At 36.6% G+C, this 23,837-nt stretch overlaps 1 protein-coding gene across 3 annotated transcripts in view; it reads right to left on the bottom strand.

Moving 5' to 3' along the window:
* SLC5A12 (solute carrier family 5 member 12) overlaps positions 1 to 23,837 on the bottom strand; it is a 56,660-nt gene that overhangs the window by 6,961 nt on the left and 25,862 nt on the right. For 2 of the 3 annotated variants that reach the window (XM_054440832.2, XM_054440831.2), the window contains exons 9-13: positions 19,173 to 19,285; positions 13,269 to 13,336; positions 9,274 to 9,360; positions 6,603 to 6,769; positions 4,364 to 4,467 (exon numbers count right to left, since the gene is read on the bottom strand). In XM_054440832.2, the coding sequence (XP_054296807.1) occupies positions 4,364 to 4,467; positions 6,603 to 6,769; positions 9,274 to 9,360; positions 13,269 to 13,336; positions 19,173 to 19,285 (539 nt within the window). Of the gene's footprint in view, positions 1 to 4,363; positions 4,468 to 6,602; positions 6,770 to 9,273; positions 9,361 to 13,268; positions 13,337 to 19,168; positions 19,286 to 23,837 lie in introns of those variants that run through there. The other variant, XM_054440833.2, reaches the window with a different exon arrangement.

The raw sequence follows: 23,837 nt of genomic DNA, 5'->3' as shown, positions 1-23,837 counted from the left end.
TGCTTTCTAGAGACAAAAAAAAAAAAGAAAAAAATGTAGATTGTTTGTTTTTTGTATGAGACAGTCTCACACTATTTATTGCCCAGGCTGGAATGCAGTGGTGTAATCTCGGCTCACTGCAACCTCCGCCTCCCGGGTTCAAGTGATTCTCTTGCCTCAGCCTCTGGAGTAGCTGGGACTACAGGCACGAACTACCATGCCTGGCTAATTTTTTGCCTTTTTTTTTGTAGAGATGGGATTTCACCATGTTGGCCAGGCTGGTCTCAAACTCCTGACCTCAGGTGATCCGCCCACGTCAGCCTCCCAAAGTGCTGTGATTATAGACGTTAGCCACTGTGCCTGGCCAAAAATGTAAATTTTTAAAAATCTAAATTGACGTTTAAACAATCTATTCCCTGGCATTACATCATCCTGTCAAAAGACACTTGACCACATAGAATTCTACTAGTGTTGATAATAATATTTATCAATTAGTCAGTGTATTCTACATACTGGGCACATTTTACATAGATTATCACTAATCCCTATAAATAGGTAAGTATTGTTATTCTCATTTCATGGATGAGGAAATGGTGAACTTTTCTACGAGCTAATAAATGATGAAGTTTACATTTAGTTAAACATGTGATCACACTCTGTAACACTCCATTTGCCTTAATGTGTGCATATGTGTGAGTGGCAGAGGAGGGGTTGCAAAACCTCAAACTGCTGTCCAAGGGCATTTCTGAATCAGAATAATTTAATTTGGGACAAAGCCATTTCCAGGGTTTCAAACAGAGAAGAGTTTTGTCTCTGAATGAACCACAAAAATATCAAACGCTCCAACAAATGATGTAGATCTATTGTCTCTTAAGAGCAGGTCCTGAGATTTGCTAAGAAGGACAGGACTCTTTGCTTCATATGGATTTAGATTCTGTTTTCTTCTAGAAAAAGATAATATTGCCTTTGGGAGATAGTAGATGGTAAAGCAAAGTATAGGGCTATAATTCTCACAGGTAGAAAAGTTAAAAATGAAAATGAAACTCAAATTCTCAAACCAGAAGCCCTGTGTTTGCCTTCAATTGTGGATTTATCATCTCTTTCATGAGCAAGACCTTGGGGATTGAGCATCAGTGGACTGTTGAGAAAATTGGTTGAAACCAAGTTCGTCAAGAGACTACAGGACTGTGGAAATATTAGGTGAGAAAAGAGAAGGTCAAAGGGGATGAGATCATATCCTGTAGACAAGCAGGTTTATCCTAAGGAAGAGAAAGTTCATGCTTATAGAGGAAATGACACTAGATGTATAGTAACCTGGGGTAGTTTTGAGGAAAGTTCCCCTTCCTCTGAGCAGAAGCAACTCTATGCCAAGGTACTGACTCCATGAGCAGAAGGCAACCTAGAATCCATTCCCCACATGGTCCCTCTACTGGGCACAAGCCCCAAAACTCTCAGCAGAAGTCCTGAATACAAGATATAGGCTTAAGCTGGAAGTTAGGAAAGTCAGATTAGGAGTGGAAAGGGCATAAAATTTCAGAAACCTAGGAATAAAGAGACAGTCTATAAACTAGCAACAGAAAGAATGGCATGAGTGTGTGTGTATCTATCTGTGTGTGTATCTATCTGTGTGTGTGTGTATGTATCTGTGAGTGTGAGTGTATGTATCTCTGTCTGTGTGTGTGTGACAAAGAGGAGAGAGAGACTGAAATAAGGTAGATTACATACAAGAATCAGGAATTAGAATGGTATCAGATTTCACCACAGCAAACTGAAAGCTAGAATATTTTTTATCTATCTCTCATCATTATACAGAGCTGCACAATTCCTGACAATTTATAAACTAGTGCAGTACATTTCTCTGATGAGATTAATTATCTAATACAAAGATTACTTTTTTATGTTGAGAGATAGATTGTAAATATTTTAGGCATTGCTAACCAGAGGATCTTTGTTGCCGCTACTCAACTCCGCCTTTGTAGAGTGAAATCAACCATAGTTAAAAGCAAATAAATGTGCAAGCTCTGTTTAGAAAATGAAAAAAAAAAGAAAGAAAGAAAACAGGTAGTAGGTCAGATTTAACCTTAGTGTACGGAAACATAATCTAAAATGTAAAATAATAGACTGATAACTAAAGACTTTATATCTGAGACATGCAGCTTTATGGTAAATGAGAAAAATATAGTAAGATTCAGATAAATATAAACTACTGTACACTGAAAAACAGAGTAGCATCAATCTCTATATACTGTCCTGATAATGGGATGTTTTGGCCACTTGATACACCAACAATGGTATTTGTTCTTGATTTAGGAAATGATATTTTCATTTCACATATCTAAAATGGAAAAATGAAAAAATAACTTTCAGCCACCCAGCAGAATTTTATCAGTAATAATGAAGAATTTAAAGTGTATCTTAGGCCAAGATCTTTCAGCAGCTGATGCGCAAAATGATTAATGATATAAATTTCCTGGAGTTGCTAATCAACACAGACATGATTCTATGTGTCAACATGTATGAGTAACATAAACAGCATATCTTCGAGGTGCTGTATTTTATCTGGGAGAAGTATAATTGAAGACATCACCTATTAAGACTAAACAAGACCAAGATAAAATATGACACAAGGAGAACAGGCCCACAAAAGGCCTCTGTCCTCCCTTACTGACCCTATTCTACATTTAAACATTGTAAGACTTTTTAAAAGATTCAGTGGGTATTACAGAAGATTTGTTAAAGCCTCTTAGTGAGCAGACCTGAGGATATCAGGCTAACCCTAAGGCCTCATTTGGAAGACAGGCACCAGGAGGCAGAACATCTGGTGGTCGTGTTCAAAAATATTTCCAAATGCTTGAAGGCATAATTAGACTTTGTTAGAGTGTTGGCTTTTGGCCTTAAGTGCATTTGACTAAGACCTGGCTCATTTGGAAAAAAAGAAAACATAGGGATTAATACCAGAAGAGTTATTCATGCTGAAAATGTGTAAGAATTTTCAATCAAATTTAATATAAGTGCTGCTGTATCAACATAAGAGCATGCTAATTCTGGTGCACACATGGAAAATATAGACTGGAAAACCACTGGATTTCATGTGTACACATTTCCTGCTTTAGAAGGAAATAATCAGGCAGCTGAAATGTTGGCTGTCTTCTTAGTGGTGACTGATCACTAAACTGAAATGTCTAGGTATATCCCACTAGCATCAAGGAAGGAGTCACAGATGTCAGGGTACTAAGGCAAAATCTAAACAAAATGAATAAACAATCTTTTGCCTGAAACCATTTACATAAAGACATTGAGAGAGCTGTTATTATGTGAAAGACTGGGGTTACAAGATTTATAGTCTATTCTTTATCATAGCCAAGATCTTCTTAAATTTCAGTGAATGGCTAGTGACATCATGCACAGAATAGGGCATTGGAGCTTGCATACAACATTTCTAGTACACAGTCACCAGAAATATTGCCATTCATGTTTTGTGTTGAGTCAGAACGTTCCATTGTTCATTGGTATATAATAGTCATGGGAAAGTAGAATGCCTTAAAATTTTTTTAGCTAAAATACATACTCCAAGGAGGTGGAGGGACAAGAGTACAGTGAACTTATTCCACCCCATTATCTCCCACACTGTCACCACTACCAATCCCTCATGGGCTTTGAAACAAAAAGGACATTAATACATCAAAAGGGCAAGTATGGATGGTAGACACTTTGCTAAAAATGGCTTACAGTGAAGCTGCTCACTGCAGAGAATTCCACGACCCTAGAGGAGCAGCCTCCAAAGGACAACATAGGCAAAAACAACAGTGTTTTGCTTTTCTAGTAAGTTAGCAAAGGCTGACTTCATGAGATAGTAAGATGGTGATAACAAAAATCTTGTCTCTTACTGAGATGAGAGGAAAAGAACCACTCTGAATATTTAACCTTATTTTCTGATTGTTACATTACAGAGGGTTTTTCATACTCAGGTCTCTAGGGGAGCATGTGTCAAAGCATCTTATTTTTTTATAATACATGGCAAATGTTTGAATATATGTTTTTTTTGTTTGGTTGGGTCTTTTTTGCTTTTTGAGACGGAGCCTTGCTCTGTCGCCCAAGCTGGAGTGCAATGGCACCATCTCAACTCACTGCAACCTCCACCTTCCGGGTTCAAGTGATTCTCCTGCCTCAGCCTCCTGTGAATATATGTTTTATATATTAATAATCAGATATATAATAATGAAGGGTGCCTTTGTATGTCAGCTTTGAGAGAGTAGACATCTCTGTGGGAAGAAGGGTTTTTGTGGGAAACTTGAATCCAAACCAATAAGACAGCCAGCCAGTCCACCAATGCATGCAAGAGCCCATATCTTCTTTAGTCCCAAAGGGAGGAATTATAACCAACCTGTTATGAGGCTGATGATTACTCCAGCAGCAATGCATCCTAAGCAGCCCACTGCACTGTAGTAAAGGTAGGAGATCGAGTACCAGGTATCAGCTATTCCAGGTCTGTGGAGAATAGCACATGTCACCAATTCCGTGCATTCTAAAGACCCACAGTGATGTAGAGGACTGCTCAGGATTCATTTTAGGGCCTGGCATCTCAAAAGCCTAAATCATAACTTTTTGTCATTTAAAAAATTATATTTAGAGAAGATGTGCTTTGTATTCCACTCAATCCAATTCATTCCTGAATTACAAATATAACAATGTTGATACTGAATCATAAGTATTACAGTGAAGATTGTGTCTTTCATTTCATTTGTATTATTTATTCTTCAGACATTTATTAAGCCCAGATTTAGTGATAGTAATTGTGACAAGCATTAGTGATATAAAGATGAGAAAGTCACACAGTCTACATATAGGAGCTAATAGACAATCATAAAATGGGTTGGTTTTGCCTCAGTAGAAAAGGTACAAAAGACTATGGCAGCCTTCAGAGTAGTATCAAATTCAGACCAATGCGTGAGATGATATCTCAGCTCATTTTGAAAGAATAATTAGTAGTTAATCAAGCAAAGAAGGCAGTCAGGGCCAGGAATTAGCATTCCAAGAAGAGAATACAGTAAGTATGTGCTGGAGGGAAGAATCAACATGGTTTATGGGGAACCATGAATAGGTTGAAATTCTTTGATATAAAATTTATGGAAAGAAAATGAAACTCAAAGGCAAATGGAAGAAAAATAATGGAGTGCCCATTTGGAACCTGAGTCAAAATGAATTTTATGGAGGAATAGGGGACACTAGTACGGCACTTGAAAGATAAACAGATTTTAGAAGAGTGGAAATGAACACTAAAATACATTCCTGTAAAGGGAATAGCTTAAGGACCCAAATGTAGGAAAGAGTGGGATAAGCATAGGTAGAAGAGAAGAGACAGAATTCAGAGTAGAAGGAAAACAATAGTTAATAACATTAAAACCACAGGAAAGTTTTAAGTTTGGCAGATATTTAGCTCCAGGATAAAAAGGTTGTGTTTTATTCCATAAGCACATGAATCATTGAAGTCATCTCCATGTGGTAGTAATAAGTTCAGGAAGGTGCTTCAGAAAAAATAAATTTAGTGACGCTTGGATAGAATGGGTTGTATTAGAAAGGAAAAGAAGATAGAAAAATGAAGGAAATCAAAAATACAAATAAGATAATTTCACTTTTCTGGACTTTGTAATGACAAGACTAGCCTCAAGATTGACAAGGACAATGGAGAGGAGAAGATATGCTGGACCGAGAGAGACTTTCATAAATGCAATTTGCCACATTATCTGGCCAGTTTGAGAAGCCTGGACTCAGAGGGAATGAGCCAGTACAGGGAGGTATTGATGATAATCAGAAAAGGGCTACTAAAAATGAAGTACTTTTGAGGATACACAAATAACACAAATCCTATATTTTCTAGACTTGCTCTTACATACAATTAGAATGTGAGAGTGAACATCTATTAAAGTCATGTGTAGTGCTACTTTATATATATATGTATATATATTCATATATATATATTTCCTCATTTTTCAGTCAAGGGCTCTGAGAATTCAAGAAGTTACAACTTACTAACTTGTCCAAAGATACAGAGGGAATAAATGGTAAAACCAAAATCCAAACCCAAGTATTTCAGATTTCAAAGTCCACAATCGTCTCTCTACACCATAGTGTCTGATGTATTTTGATATATTTGATCACTCACCCCAGCCAGAAGTACAAAGGGAAATCCTTTGTTAAACCCTGTGTTCATAATGTTTGGTTTAGAAGCCATAGGTTCACAGCAGTGCTCCTAACTCAGCTTGCCCATAAGCATCATCCTCATTGCTCACAAACTTCTTCTACTCAGTTTTATTCTTTGAGGACACCATGTTCCTCATCCCCAATCACCTGTCTTTCAACCCTCCACCATTTTTTCTGTTTTGTACTCATATCTCCCATTAACTCTTTCACCAAATTGGTTTTTGTATGTCTGAATACAGAGGAATGGACATCTGCAGAAAGCTGCAGCCCTGCATGGCACTCTTCAGTGCTGGGTACTTCCCAGAGTGAGTCTCATAAGAGAACAAGATGTGTCTCATCACACTTATCTCTGAAGAGTGCACCACCCTCTTACCAGGTGACCCACTCTCTGGGACTTAGCGCCATCTTTAAAGTCAGCATACCTGCTGGATAGTACTGGAGGCCCTGTTGCTGTCACATTTGATTTGATACATTGGTCTGTTGATAGAGGCAAAGGCCATGTCTTAGAGGCTGGTGCAGGGTAAATGAAGGCCCCAATGGCCACCCAAAATGACAAGGTGATTCCAGTAAGAAGACCTCCTAGTGCACCCTGGATGAAGAAGAAAAAAATTAATGGGAAATTTGGCAAAGCTGTCTATGGAAAGAATAATGAGATGAGGGAGTTCTATGCCTTAGAGATTCTGGCTTTCCACCTCAAATCTTGGCCACATGTTTTGGAAACACTCTGCTCAAACTGCCTTCACCTCAGCTCCCACAATGCAGGTTTATTAAGGAGAGACTTGTTCTTTAAATGAAGACACAAGATAATTTCATGGTGATCATTATATTTAGATTTCTAGCAATAATTATTTTTCTCCTTAGGGTTTCTTTCTCTTACTACTTAAAAAGCTGCTGAAACCTCAATTCTCATTAAAAGACTTTCAGAAGTTAAGGAAAACTTCAAATACTAGGTTATTTTTTGTTATTGACAGCTTTTATACAGAAATTATTACTCTTATCTCTCTTCCTAAGTAACCGGCAGAGTCGCCTGACTCCCTAGTTCTGAGTTTTTTTGTTTGAGTATGAATACTAGCAAGTGCATTTAATGGCCTTGTCATTTAAGATTTATATTTCTTGACAAATAGTGAAAAGTCAAAGAATCACTTTTCTTATAGAGGAGGCAGAACAATCTAGCAGAGATTAGGACCACTAGACAATATAATCTGATGTTTCTGGTCACTGCTAGGAAGCTGAGCCTTCTGAGTCAGAGAAAAGAAACCTGTTGGCTTCTCTAGTTAATCAGAAAAAAAAAAAGGGACCTTGGTAAGAGTTCCAGAATGCTTTCTCCATTATTGTTTGAAGAAACTTAATCAGTGTGTGTGATTTGAATACTTGCGCCTTGGTCTAAACAAGTGGTCTGAAAATTTCTAATATAACAGTCAGACAATAAATATTTTAGGTTTTGTAAGCCATGCAGTATCTGTCACAACAACTCAGTTCTTCTCTTATAGAATGTAAGCAACTATAGACAATACCCAAACAGAAGAGCCTGGCTGTGTTTTAGTAAAATTTCGTTTATGGGCACCAAAATTGGAATTTTATGTAATATTTTTGTGGCAGAAAATATTATTCTTCTTTCGACTTTTTTCCCAACCATTTAAAAAATGTCAAAACCATTTTTAGCTTGAAGCCATACCAAACACAGGGGGCCAGCTAGATTTGGCTTGAAGTATATCATTTGCTGACCCCTGGCCTACCAGTAAGTGGCAAATGGATTTCAACTGGAGGGCTAACCCTGGTTGATCTATAATAGCTAGCTGGAGAGCCATGTTGAGACAGATTCTGAAGTTGTAGCCACATTCTGTGGGAAGGAGAGCTATGATTGGTTAGTAGGATCAGCCATGGCCATTGATGAGGGGAGAGGTGACACAAATTTATAATATTTACTATACTTTAGTAAATATCTAGGCAAAGGACATGTCTTAGAGGCTGATGCAGGGTAAATAAGGTCCCAATGGCTGCCCAAAATGACAAGGTGATTTCAGTAAGAGAAATCAAGGTGGTTTTCCTGACTAAATAGAAAAAAACTACAGTGTACTAACATAGACAATAAATCGATGTTAACAGTGCACTAAAATCTTATGTAGTTAGTTCATATTTTTTGTGGCTAGGATATTGTCTTCCCTTACATTATCTCCCCAAAGACATAATATTCTTGTCAACCCCAATATCAGACAAGTGATTAAGACTGCTTGGGAAGTGCTGCAAAGACCCGAATGCTTGCTACCCATCAATCTCCTTTACTTAGCCCCACAGGATTTATCTAGGAGAAAGGTCAATAAGGGTCAGGTAGCCACAGAGACCTAATCAAGTATACTATCTGACACAGACTTTATGGAATATCCTATAGTAGATACATAAATAAGTGTAAAGTCAAGCTTTCTGGAATCAAAAGACTTTCTCAAAATACATGCATGCAAGTGTGCGCATGGCAATAATTGAAAGATGGCAATATTGTTAGACTGAGAAAATCCTGCTATTATAAATGTTTTAAAAATATTGTTTTTTTCCAAATAATTATTCATTTTGATTTAAACTCAATACATAGTTATCCAACCAACATTTACTTGAAAACATACTATTAGCTTGTCAGAGCAGCAAAATGAAGATCCACCTGTCAGAACCCAAGTTTGTCTCTTCTCCCCTACATAAATTAGTTAATTAATTTAATAAAGTTAGTTATAAATCTAGGTAACTATACACAGAAAACAATGAGATTTACAAATACGAATTTTCAAAATTGTGTTTCAACAAAACTATTCTTGAATTCAATATCTATTTTACAGTTAATGTTGTGGGCCTTTAATTTACAGAAGACTTAATTTAACCTTAAAGAGTCAGCTTTGATGTCAGGATATGTGGCAGTTCATAACTACCTCTGCTCTTCTTCCATTTCTGTTCCCAGAAAGACGTCACTGAAGTCAGAGATAGGTAGACTCAAGCTCTGTTTAATTCTACTGTGGATTCTTTTCCTGGCTAAGACAGATAGCTTTTCTAAACAGGGCTGAGAGGAGAAAGAAAGTGGCTGGGCCCAGTTTTGACTGGGATCCTTACCTTCCAGTTCACAAAAGGGAACACTATTCCCAGGGAGAATAAGCCCAGCATCGGTCCTCCACACATGCCGTGAATGCTGAGGGAAGCCTGTGGAACAAAGGCAGACCAGATGAACCCCCTACTCAAGGGCATCTGTGACTTCCTGGCATCATACCTCTCTTGGACCTGGGATAAAATTGGGTCCTAGTCCTGACTGTGCCATTTATTAATTATGTGCTTTCTATAAGCCATTTCTCAATTCTAGGCTGAATGATAAGCACTGTATTTATGTGTGTGTGTCTGTGTGTGTTTGTATAGCAGAAAGTCAGGTAACCTGAATTTAGTTTGAAATTCAAGCTGAAACTCATTGAACTTCAGAGTCTTCTTTCTCTTTAAAAAATATAAGGTCATAGAACCAAGGGGACTTCAAATCACCTCTAGCTGTAATGCAAGTTCTTTTTTCCAGAAAGATGGGTTGCAAATGCATGATTGTTTTTTCCAGATTAATTTCGAAGAAGTCAATGCCTCAGATATATTCTTGACAAAATGGAGGCAGATGAGGGTAAAGCCTTCCTTCTTACCCAGCATCAATACTTAAGTTAATATTCTTGGCATTTCCTCTGCTGACGATAGTATTAATTCACAGTTTCTAGGGTTGCTGAATTTGAAAGCTAATTTACTAGTGATTACGTAGGAGAGTCAATAAGTTAGTAAAGGTAATTTTGTCTTCCCTGTGGGAAAAATATTTGACAATCTCTTACAAATGTCACTAGCCATCATGCCTCAGAACAAAAAGGCCTTCAAATAAAAAAAAAAAAAAAAAAAAAAAAAAGGCACTGGGGGAGGAATTCAAGAGTTCCTGGATTTAAAACTATGTCTATTTCTGTAGTGTACAAAAGCAAACTAATTTTAATTTTTACCTTTCTTTTGTTAATATTAAGCATGTTTAATTAGAGGAAGACTTATAGCTCATGTAATTCAGCCTCCTCCCCAATGCCCAAATCCCTTCTAAGCCATTCCTGCAAGTACAGGACAATAGCTTTGTGCATTGGGGTTAGGGTTGCCTTTGGGGCTTGGGCAGGATATTTTACCTTGCTATGCCTTAGCTTCCTCACATGTCACGTGGGTACACTAATACTTGCTTCCCATATGGGGGACATGGGGTTTGGTGAGTAGTTCAATGTGGAATCCAAGAAAAAGCACAGAATAATCACTGAAGAATATGGAGCACATAAGGGCACCAAAATGTTGATTACTACTATTATTATCTTTTTATTACTGCTCTAACCTGCTCTATTAGTGAGCTCTGATCCCTGAGGCATGCCATTTGTTTGCTGAACTGTTACGATATCTAGGAAGTTTTTTCTCAAGTTGAGATTAAAAAGTCATTAACAGCTGTTAGCAGAATTAGCTGATAATCATTAGGACAGCAGCATATTGGATAGAGTGACCTTTCTCAAAGGGAGCTGGGCAAATCACTAACTGATCTTCCCTGCTGCTATTTCATCCCAGCCTCTCCTGCCCCTCTATTATCCACCCGATTGTGGTTCTGTGGTCACATGTTTCAAGTGAAAGAGGTTTATTTTTCGGAGCCTTCAATATGCCCCTGTGTCATGTGGATTTGGGGGAGTGGAATGTAGTGTGCAGTGTGCTCCAAAGTCTTTTGACTGTGGAAATTTTCTTTCTTGGAGCATGTCACAGGATGAGGCTTTCCAGAACATATTTTCTAAAGTCTTTAACTAAAACATTGAAAGGGTCTTTGTTTAAGGACTTAAGCTGCCCCCACTGTCAGTCTTAGCACCACCCATAAACACACACAATTACGGGGTGGTTTCAGAAACATGAAATGAAATTAAACCAGGCTCTATATCTCATCCCTATAGTACCTGGGTTCTTGTCTTCTTCCCATATGTAAATTCTGAATATGAATGTTGTGCCATTAAATTCAATTTAGCAAAGGTGTTTGGAAAATTAAATAAGGGAATTATAGTTGCCTTTTTTTGCCCGTCAAAGTCAGATGTGCTCAGAGAAATGAGTGGACTACCTTAGAGACAAATACCTCTCCTAGGAAAGGAGAGGTCAGGGTTTTCATTTCTTGCCTATCAACATCTCTTAAACTGCATGGCACACATCTTAATCAATCAAGAAGGTGGGCCCAGGATACTCATCTGAACTAAAGCAGGCAGATGAGGGCATCACTCACAACTTCCTCCTCACTACAAGAGTTGTTTTCCACCAGTCTTTGGAGGAGTCCTTGCCTATCTGGAGCCCCTCATACTTCAATTGCAGAGGAGCTCACAATGGAAATATCTCTGGAAGAAAAGAATTTAGTGACTCAAATCATCACTAGTTGGACATGATGATACTTTCTTAAGAGTAAATACTGATTGTGGGGCACAAGACATCAGAAGCAACTTGGAAATATAGGTTCCATGAATAGGAAAATAAATCTAAAATAAGTGCCTGAGATCACTAAAGACAAACCTCACCACCTTGCCACTTTTGCTGTGTAGATGGGTATATATCAGAGTGCTTCAAACATTATGAGGCGATTACAAAGCATCTGTGATGAAACAGTATGTCAATGGCCTATTAGAAAGGACACCATGTCTCACAAGTTCTTTTACATAGACAGGTGAATTATTCCATCACTTAGCTCTCCCAGATTTGTTCCCTGAATCTTAAAATGGAAATAATGGAACGTATCTAAGTAGTCATTGGAAGGATCAAGTAAGTTACACTGTTCTGGGAACTGGAAGGCCTTCTATAAACATTAATGATTACTATTCACTTACTGTGACTCATATCTTCATTTGAAAAACATTTATTGAAAACTTATGCCATGATAAGAAACTCTAAATGATGTTCAGATTACAAAAGGCCAGGCGTGGTGGCTCACATCTGTAATCCCAGCACTCTAGGAGGCCGAGGCTGGTGGATCTCTTGAGGTCAGAAGTTCAAGACCAGTCCGGCAAATATGGCGAAACTCCATCTCTACTAAAACTACAAAAATTAACTGGGCTTCTATAATCCCAGCTACTGGGGAGGCTGAGGCAGGAGAATTGCTTGAACCTGGGAGGCAGAGGTTGCAGTGAACCAAAATCGCACTACTGTAATCCAGCCTGGGTGACAGAGTGAGACTCTGTCTCAAAAAAAAAAAAAAAAAAAAAAATTCCCACGAAGACACAAGGGGACTGAGAGAATTGGAGTAGAATCTAAACATGTGCTTATCTGATGCTGCTTTGTGAGTTGGGTAACATGAGGAATGGGGATGGGTGGCTCAGGAGACTTGAGTCATAAACCTAGTTTTTCCACTAACTGTGAGAACTTGACAGGGTATTTTCACTTTTTTTCCTGTAATCACCTGCAAAATGAAGATGTTGAAACAGATTATCCATAAGGTTCCTTTTAGCACTGATATTTTATGCAATTGGGAGTTGTGAGTTCAGCTTGGATGATAGGTGGAGGTGAGTAGATATCCCAGTTCTACCACTCTTTAATTATGTAACTTTGAGACAGTTACTTCTTAGTTCCTTCATCTGGAAAATTAGTGCATTAATTATACTACCTTTAAGAGAGAAGTGATGAAGATTAAATGAAATAATACATCTAGGACTCTGCCCAGAACATAGTAAGTGTTACATAAATGTTAATTATTATTGGTTTTACTATTTTTATCACTACTTTTATATCAGGATAATAAATTCTCAGATCTGAATTTTTAAGAGTTTCTAATTTTATCTCACTATCCCATTACTAATTTTAATTGTTTCTCCTTCTGAGAGTGATTTAATAGTTTCTCCTTCTGAAAGTGATTTCTCTTTCTGAAAAGATAAGTTCTTCTTTTTTTGTGCTGACTAGAGAATTGATTTTACATGTATTTTACATTTATTTTTAATTTGGAGCTGGCATCATTAAATGTCAGCCTTTGGATCTTGGAGGAAGAGGCAAGACATTAGAAGACAGCAGGGGGAAGTTCCAGTGAAACCAAATGTGTCTTTTCCTTCTTTTGTTACCTGCACAACACCTCCCATGACAGATGCAGCCACAGCCATAGAGGTACACATCACGCCAAATAAGAGACCTGAAGGAAAGAAAGAAAAATTACAATCATAATTTCCTGAGGGATTCCTGACTTCAAGGGATGCCTTGAGCCCCCACTCAGAACTGTCTCTGATCCAAGCCCTTTGCAAAGGGAACTCAGCGAGGACCATCCTCCCCATTCAGCCATCATCAGCCCCAAGAGAGTCACTTAGGAAGTCTCTTTACCAAGGAAAAGTTTCAATGACCTGCTTCCTCATCAGGCGGAATGAACTGCTATCCAGCCTCAAGGGTTATCCTTCTAAGCTTCTAGAAGAAATCTGTTATGTGAAAACAACATGAAAATGTGGGAGAGGTCCAGACTAATCTAGACAAAATTAGTGGAAATTAATTCCTGGGCAACCATCTTCCAGCAAGGAGCCGAAAAACAAGCTACTAATTCCAGGACTCCAGTAGTTTTTCATCTTAACAATGGTTAAATAATGTCTACCCATTCTACCTAACAGGTTTCGCACATCTGGAAAGTTTTTCAGATTTTTCCCTTTGGCGCTTTTTAAAATATTATCCTTATGGTCCTTAGTTACATTACATAATGATTTATTTGTTTCCATATCACCAAAAGGACCTTCAGAGTATGGTGCTTTTCTGGTATCATGAAAGCTCACTAAATGAATCAGCATATATATTTTGTCATCTTTTAAAAATAATATCTTCTTCTAAACCATCTTTTAAAAAGTCCTTCTTTTTATACATCTATGTTTAAAAATAATCTCAAAAGTACACTGAATTCCAATAATAAGACATAAACAAAACGATAGAGAGAAAGATAGGCAAAAAGTAGCAGATTGACAGAGATGGAGACACAGTGTCAGAAATGGAAAGAAAACTATTGTGTTGATTCTTTTTGAGCATTCTCTGTCAGCTACATATCCAACCCAGTTCCCAACATGACTATTAATTCAATCTTATTGAATACCGACCATAGATTAGACACTGCACCAGATGCCAGTGCCATAAAGTGAGAATGTGATTCCTGTCTCTAACAGCTTTCATTCTAGGAAGAAACTGCTTGCAAATTAATCCAACAAGTATATGCATATACCCAAGAACAGTGCCTGGTATGCAGCAAGTACTATGTATTTATAATTTTTATTATTTTATTTCAGTCATTACATGATATTTCTTATGAGGAACCCACTCTTAAAATGAAATCAGGCTAGCAACCCTTGAGGCTATCTTTTCCAACTTCTCAATAAGACACACAAAAATAAGGAAACTTCAAGATTGATCCATAAGCACTTGCTAAAATTCCAAAAGTGTTCCAACTATCTATTATAGATAGGCTACTATTAGATAGATAGACTACTATTAGACTATTAGATAGATAAGACTACAGAAAACAATGTCTGCCCTGACTTCGTATTGTTTCATGAAAAAGGAGAGCCCTCTATGCCTGAAGAACAGAACAAAAACATGTTTTTTCTCTCCTTCTGACTGCCCTCTCACTGGACCAATGGTTACCTGTTCAAATGAGATTCTTGGCAGCCATCCCTCAATTCATAAGTTCTTCTTTTTTTGTTCTGACTAGAGAAACGATTCAGTCCTCCCCACAAAATCTTTATCCTTCCACCAGATTGCAACCAACAGCAACCTGCCAGGCAGGAAGTTTAGGAGAAATTTGTGGAAATTTCATAGACATCTGGAATATCTCCCACAAACAAAGCAGTAGAGGGAGCGAAAGCTCCACAGTTGCAGAAAGTGCTATGGATTTTCCCAATGCAGCATCAGCTCAGAGGATCAGACAACAAAACACAGGCATAGGTGAAACTTCTACCTCAATCCAGCGTATCCATGAATACCTGCTAGAAATCAGGAATTATACTGGCAGCAGTGCCCATCTACTTGCTATCAGCTCTAAATCAGAGAATGAGTAGAATCAAGGCAATTCAACTCCCAGTTAGCAAACGTGTGGTCAACATTCCTCTCTTCTTGTTCAAACATAAGTAAAAAAAGAAAGGAAATATAGAATACATGACAAAATGTTGCCAAAAATGGGAATGAATATATTAACCTAAAAACTAAAATAAATAGTATTCTTTCTGCAAATAATTCACTTTAGGAACCAGAAAAAAATAGTTAAAAACTTTGGCAATATTTATATGCTGCAAGGATACACAGACTCAATGAAGCAAGGACATACAAGTCAAGAGAAAACAAATAAGAGGAAAAGAACAGGAAGACAGGGTGTAACACCAATAAGTTTAGGTGAAGATGGATCCGGGTGTGATAAGGAAAAACTACAAGTAAATTAAAATGACGATAGTTGACTAAGCAATTTCATGTCTAGTTATTTATCAAAGAGAAATAGAAACACATACACAAAAAGACTTGTGCAAGAGTATTCATAGCAGTTTTAGTCATAATGACCTCAAAGAAAAACAGCCCAGGCCCATCAATAGACACAAATGTTAAAAAAAGATCTGTGGTATATCCATATGTGGCATACTAAGAGCAATAAAAAAGTATAAACTATGAACACACACAAAACATCATGTAATCTCAAAAACTTTATGCCGTAAGAAGGAGGTTACAAAAACAAAACAAAACAAAACAAAAACGTGCAGGCTGGGTGCGGTGGCTCATACCTATAATCCCAGCACTTCGGGAGGCCGAGGCCGGCGGATCAGCTGAGGTCAGGAGTTTGAGACCAGCCTGGCCAACATGGTGAAACCCCGTCTCTACTAAAAAAATACAAAATTTAGCCGGGTATCGTGGCATGCGCCTGTGGTCTCAGCTACTCTGTAGGCTGAGGCAGGAGAATCCCTTGAACCCGGAAGGCGGAGGTGACAGTGAGCCGAGATATCGCACCACTGCATTCCAGCCTGGGTAAAAAGAGTGAAACTATGTCTCACAAAAAGGAAAAAAAAAAGTGGAATTGTGTGATCCCATTTATATAAAATTCTAGAAGAGGTAAAACTAATCTATGGTGGAAAAAAATGGAACAGCAGTTGTCTCTGGAGGGTGAGTGGGAGAAAAGAATGACTAGAGAAGGCATAGGAGAACTTTCCAGGGTGAAGGTCGTATATCTTGATAAGTGGTTGGGTTACACAGGTGTATGCATTCGTCAATACTCAAGAAAGGTATATTTAATTTTTGTCCATTTCATTATAGGTGAATTTTTTTTACATTTACAAAAACTTGAAACAAATAGTGAATTATCATTAACAATGTGCATGTTACAATAATTTGGGGGAAGTGTGCAGAGGTCCACAATTTACTTTTAAATGTATCAAAAATATGATGGATTAATGGATGGCTAGACAACCGGATGGATACATGAAAAAGCAAGTATAGGAAAATATTAATGGAGAATCTAGGCAATGTGTATACGAGAGATCACAATAAAGTTTTAAAATTTGGCCATATAATTTAATTATTATAATGTAAGGAACATAACACAATAGCACAATTAAAGTCATTATTGTTAAGAGAGCAAAGGGGAGGAAGGAAGAGGAGTTGAAAGAGGAAGATGTGGGTATACTTAACACATAAAATACAAAATACAACACAATTAAATAGAAAAAAATAAATGCTATTGCTAGGTGGAAGGCTTACAAAGATATCAGTTATTCCCAAATACATTTTCAGGTTTAATGCAATCCCATGGGATGGGGAGTGGTGGTGGTGGGTTCAGATAGGTTCCGTGCAGCAAACTTTAAAGTTAATTTAAAAGAATAAATAGTAATGAATAGCCGAAATTTTTTTGTAAAAATTATAATGGAAACATATTTAATTTTTCAACTGAAAGAAAAATGAGAATTGTTTTATCAGACGTTTAAATAAAATGCTACAAAGCTATAATATAGAACAAGATGGTTCCGTCTTGCAATTAAGGAAAATAAGTATACAATATGAAACATTCTTATGGATGAAAAACCTTTATGTTATATATTTTTATTAATGAAAATATTTTTAAAACTGAGGAATATTTAAAAAATAATGCTGGGAAAGTGAACTATATAAGAAAAACAATTTAGTGGCCTGGCGCAGTGGCTCGCGCCTGTAATTCCAGCACTTTGGGAGGCCAAGGCCGGGGGACCACCTGAGGTTGGGACTTCGAGACCAGCCTGACCAACATGGAGAAACCACCTCTACTAAAAAAAAAAAAAAAAAAAAAAAAAAAATTTAGTTTATTATCTTAAATTATAAATCAAATAAATAATTTAGATGTACTGAATATAAAATATAAAAGTACTTACAATCTAAAGGAAATATAAGTAAACATGTTTTTAATGTAAGAAATGTATAAGCATAAAGAAATGGTAAAATAATAAATGATATATTTGATCAAACATAAAATTAAAATTTTCTGTACATGAAAATATGTTTAAAAACAGTTAAGCTGGGAAGCTGGGAGACATTCTACAATAGACAAAGGACTTATTTCCTCTTTATATAAAGAGATTTTACAAATGATTAAATTTCCAATGTCCCATCAACAAATACACAGAAAGCAAAAATATTTTTTTACAAAAATATACAAATCATTACTATCTGAAAAATAATGCTGTATATATCAAAAGATATAAATTAAAGCAAAAATCTGATGCCATTTTGTCCACTAACTTGGGCAATTTTAAAAAATACTAATATTAAGCACACAAAAAATACAACAACACTCACTGCTGCAACACATAATTATTGTTTCAATCCTACTAGAACCAGATTTCATAATATGTACGAAGAAATGTCAATGAATTTGTATTATTTAACCTGGTAATTTTCTTTTAGAAGTTCGTGTTAAGGAAAAACATTACAGATGCAGTTGAAGGTTTATGTACGTGTTTTTTTTTTTTTTTGTCACAGTATCAAAAGAAAATGAAAAAAATTTAAAAAGTAACAATAACATAAAATTAAGCAAATAAGCCATTTGATAGAATACTGTATAATCATTCAAATACTATGTTTTTAAAAAAATACATAATAACACGATATGTTATTGTATATGTCACAAGTATGTCAGGGAAAAATAACCAGGAACAAAATTAGATAGATATAATTTTATTTAACAATGTACATAAATTTTCCCAAATTACCTATATTTTCTACTAGTAAGTAAATACATAATTTGTTTACACTTTAAAAAGTAAACCTTGTGAAACTGCAATTATCTCTGATAAGTGCTGAAGTGATTATAAACATAATATGCAATCGCATGATTAAGCAAGGAGCAATTATTCTTTGAGGTGGTTACTGGGAGTTTGGTAATAAGGAACAATTCTTTAGAAAAGAATTTGGCTTTTCTTTGTCAAAGTGACTGGCCATGGTAAGTACAACATCTTCCCATGTAGAGAGACTAATATGACCATCACACAGTGTAATCAAGAGAGATTGATGTGATTAGTCTGCAGGGGCGTCCAATCTTTTGGTCTCCCTGGGCCACATTGAAAGAAGGAGTTGCCTTGTATACTTGGATCATAGTGGACAAACACTAATGATAGCTGATAAGATTTTTAAAATTACAAAAAAATTCCAGAATGTTTTAAAAAAGTTTACGAATTTGTGTTGGGCTGCATTCAAAGCCATCCTGGGCCGCATGTGGCCCACAGGCCGTGGGTTGGATAAGCCTCGTCTAGAGTGTAGGGTAAGTAGAGAAGAGTATCTGAAAATAAAGGCAGTTAAGGTAAACTAGCTAGTCCATTCTTTCCTGATACCCTGCTGGATCTTTGGAAGTGTAAGAATCTGTATGTGGGATTCTTCACGTATCTCACAGTGCATTTGTGTTTATAAGTGTGTCCTGAATAGCACATGCAGGATTTTGACATCTACCACATGTACATTTCATGATATGGAATAGAAAGTCCACCAGCTGTACCTACATAAGCCTTTACTGATCCAGGTGCTCAGCTTGTCGGAGAGATGAGGAAAACAGCTCTTGACAAAATCCTCAAAGGTCACTGTTGCCAAGGCATTGATGCTGGCAGCCACGGTGCTATAAGGAAAGAAAAGTGAGAACATGGTCTAAGCTATATAAGGCGGAGCTACCAGCCTGCCGTCTTGTCCAGGGCAGATAGATAAGGCAGGGCTCTAGAAAAAACAGATGCAGACATATCTCTATCTTCTGAGACTCCATGGGAACTATATGGCCTCTTTACTCATCTTTCAAATCTTTTTCCATGCTATTGCTCTTAAAATTTTTCCATGAACTACAGTGAAGAAGCTAGGCTTTCATAATCTAACACCCACTAATTCCCCTTAAGAAGAGGTTAAATGAACTAGCAGGCAGCACCAGAGGAAATGTGTGTGTGTCTATGTGTGTGTTCAGGTTGGAGTGGAGGCAGAAAGTAGTGACTACTCTAACCCAGGAATCAGTAGAGCCTGCCACTCATTAATTATTCATTCATTTATTTCTACATCCTTTTATTCATTCTGGGTATCAAGCATACAATGGTGAAACAGAAAGACGTAGATCTTGCACTCTAACTGGGACACAAACATTTAACAACCAATTATTTACCTGCTTATAGTTGTGAGGGAAAACAGCAAGATGCTATAAGAACATACAGAGACCTAAACTGATATGTAGTTTGGAAAGTTTTTCCTTAGGAAGTGACAGATAGGCACTGGGAAAATCCATGCAAAGTGGGAAAAAGATGTTGTAGGATGAAGGAAAAATTACATATAGATGTCTCAACATAAAAAGGAGCTGTTACATTCAACAACCTAAAGCTACCGAAGTTGCTAGAACGATATTATAACAGTAAAAGAGAAAGTGGCAAGAGGTAAGACTGGGAAGTAGCCACAAATCAAAACTGCATAAAACATCTGATATTCCCTCTCTCACTTTCCAATCAGAGCTCAATCTTATTGGACCTAAAACTTGCTTAGGTGACAGAGGACCTGAACGTTGGTGTTTTCTATGCAGAATAAAATGAGACCTTCTTCAATTCCTCATGCAGACCTGGAATATTTTAGCTAGTGGAACAGATAATATACTCAATTCAAGTGATGCAAAATCACAACTATGAAAAAAAAATTCTGGAAAAGAAACAGGCCAATGAACAAAAGATGTCTAGCAATTTGTAAGTTTTCCATTGATATTGATGAAAAATTATTCTGTTATCCTCCAGTGCTCACTTGAGAACAAGATATAGCTATAACTTCTCTAAGTGATATATATATAGGAAGTAAAAACTATCCAAGACCATATCTGAAAACTAAGTGCTTTGGGGGTACTATTCTTATTTTTCTAAGAATCAAAACATGATATGTGATCCCTGCCAGACTCCTCTTCTATCTGGAGCTCCATAAAAGTTAAATAAGGAGAGAAGGGGATTAAATAAAAGGACTTTTTATGCTCCCAAAATCTTTGTCTCAATATACATCTTGTGAAAGTTTCCAACATCAAGGTTAATCTTTGAATCCTTTGGGCAGGAGGGAGCAGAAAGTTGAATTTGGCCCAGAAGGGTAAGGTTTGTACAACCTCTGCAGGGTTGCTTTGGCAGTCAGGTGTATTCAAATGTCAATTTTCAGATTCTAAGGCTGCTACAAGATAGTGGAAATATTTTTTCCCCTACCTCTCAACCACTATCTTCCCATTCTATCCCTACTCCCATCTTTTCCTTTCTCTATCCCCACAGTCTCCGTGTGCTTGTGGCAGTAGTAATCTCCCTATACCATATGTTGTCCAGTGTGTTTCTTCCTTGAAACTTTGGACTTAGGATAAAGGAATCAACCATTCTTTTATGGGGGATATAATCTGTTAACAGCCATATTTCTCCAGTCTGGAGACAGTGAGCCTCAGAGTAAGAGGGCAAAAAATAAAGCATGTAGAGAGGGATGAAAGAAAGGACAGAGTGTGACCCTTACTGGTGTTTGAGTCTCTGGTGCTCGTTATCTCTGTCCTTAGTGTCCTTGAGATCCTAGTACCAACACCATAGGACAGTGTCACTGTGTGCTATTGATGCAAAATTCTAAAAACAATATTAGTAAAAACAAGTTAGCAGTGCACTAAATTAAAATCCTAAGTTAAAGTCATTATATAAATTCAAGGATATTGCTATTTTGGAAATCTGTCAACATATTAACATACTAAAAGTTTTAAAAGAGCAAAAATATGTAACCATTTCAAAGATGCTAAAATTTTACCAAAATATACCACTCAGATAAACATCTTTTCTAAAATTAGCATAAATACATGCATTTTATTCTTCTACTTTTAAAATAATTTATGTGAATATTCTGAAATATAAATAATACCTTTCAAACCAAAAGTCAATATCTTATTAAATTGTAAAACCAAAGAAATATTCCTTTTAGAGTACATAATAAAACATTATTTTAATTATTTATCATTGTTCTCAAAGCACAGTTACATAAGAGAATAAACATAGAAATGCATCTATTAAAAAGAAAGAAAAAAGTCAAGAGTATCTGTAGATACTTGATTACAATCAAACCTCAAAGAATCAACTAAAAATATTTTTTTAAAACCCCTAGAGATCAGGAAAATTCTGTAAAATAAAATTAATTAAGGTATCAACCTAATAGATAAATTATATTTTAAAGTACAGTCATCAAAATTATTGGTGTTGGCATAGCTAAAGACCAGTAGATCAAAAGAATGTAAAAGATAATTAAGAAGAGGTATCAAATACAAAGAAGAATATAGAATGTAATAAAAGTAATATTTCAAGTCAGCGGTGAAAAGATGGCCTATTTATTAAAGACAGATGGGACAACTTGGTTACTAGTTTACAAAGAAAATAAAGCAGGAACTTCACTTAATTTCTTATATCATATGTATAGTCTAGATAATTTAATAACATTAATATTTAATAAAACCATAAGTATACTAGAATGGTGTCTGGTTGATTATTTATAATCATAGAATGGAGAAACCTTTCTGAGAATGATGTTAATCCTGAAATCATAATGTAAAACATTAATATAAATCAAAATCTTTACGTGGTCAAAAACGCCATTAATAAAGCAAATAGACAATGAACAAATGAGAAAAAAAGTCCTTAACCTAGGTCAATTGGCTATTTTTCTTATATATAAAGAGGAAAGCTCAAATCTCCCTGACACAGAAGACCAAGTCTTCAATTTGTGTTATCACTCACTCCCTTGGTTTCGAACCTTCTAATGACTTCCTATTTCACTTAAAATGCAAACTCTACCATTTCATGAAGGCTTGTCGTGATCTGATTCTTGCTCACCTCTTCTAACTCACCCCTACCTGCTCTCCTTCCAGGGCCTTAGGTGCCAGTGTTTCCTCTGTTCCTCAAACACTCCATACAGTTTGTCTCCCCAGGGCTTTAGTATTTGCTTTTCCCCCTGCCTGTAAATGTTCCTGCTTGTGCGCTTCACATAGCTGGCTTTTTTGCATCTTTTAGATTTCAATACAAATATCACATATTCAGAAAGGAGTTCCTTAAAGACCCTATCAAAATTAGAATCCTCAGACCTCACCTCTCTCTAGGATACACGCTGTTATTTCCTTTATACTATTTGCTATTTTCAGACACAATCTTGTTTATCTTTTTCACTCACATATTGACCATCTTCCATGTCTATTAGAAAGCAAACTCTATATAAGTAAGGACAATGCTTATATCAGTCTTGTTCTCTGCAGTATCCCTGATGTCACCAACTGTGTCTGGTATAATATAAGCCTTCTAAAATATTTGTCACAATAAATGCGTGAATGATTTTGTATTTAGAATAATGCCCTTATTTGGGGAATGGAAGTTATTAACTGTCTGAGTGTGTTATTAAAGATGAGATCAATGGAATGCAAGGAATAGATGTGCAGAATATATAGCCATGCATTGCTTAATAGCAAGGCTGTGCTCTGAGAAAATGCATTCTTGGGTGATTTCAGCATTGTGCAAACATCATAATGTGTTTACACAAACCTAGATGGCATTGTCTGCTATACACCTAGGGTATATGGTATAGCCTATTGCTCCCAGGTTACAAACCTGTACAGAATGTTACTGTCCTGAATACTGTAGGCAATTGTAATACAATCACAAAGCATTTGTGTACTTAACCATGGAAAAGGTATAATAAAAATATGGTATTAAAATATAGGGCTATCATCATATATGCAGTCCATCATTGACCGAAACATCATGTGGCAGACTGTATATATTGCAGCCAAATGAATGAGAAGAGCCAGCAGAGTGAGCTGCTTTATGTAAAGGTGATACAAAAGTGTGGGGGCAATTAGCATCAGACAAGGTAGGATAACGAGCATAAAATTCTTGAGTAGGGACAGACCAAGGCTTACATCCAGCCCCTGCAGTGTACTAACTCACCATAGGTAATTTTTCTATCTTGCTAAATCTCAGTTTCCTTATCTGTATACTGATGATGAGTAAAGTTCTAGGCTCATATGTTGTGTGCCAATTAATGAGCAAATACAAATAACACATTCAGAAGGTCAGTTTACACACAGTGAGTGCTTGCTAAATATTGTTGATCACTAACTACACCATCATCCTTGTCATCCTTTCCATCATCATCATCAGATTGTT

This window comes from Pongo pygmaeus, chromosome 9 (genome assembly GCF_028885625.2).
Source record: "Pongo pygmaeus isolate AG05252 chromosome 9, NHGRI_mPonPyg2-v2.0_pri, whole genome shotgun sequence".
In the NCBI taxonomy this organism is placed as follows: domain Eukaryota; kingdom Metazoa; phylum Chordata; class Mammalia; order Primates; family Hominidae; genus Pongo; species Pongo pygmaeus.
Note: the sequence above shows the minus strand (reverse complement) of the source record. Positions and strands in the feature narration are given on the sequence as shown.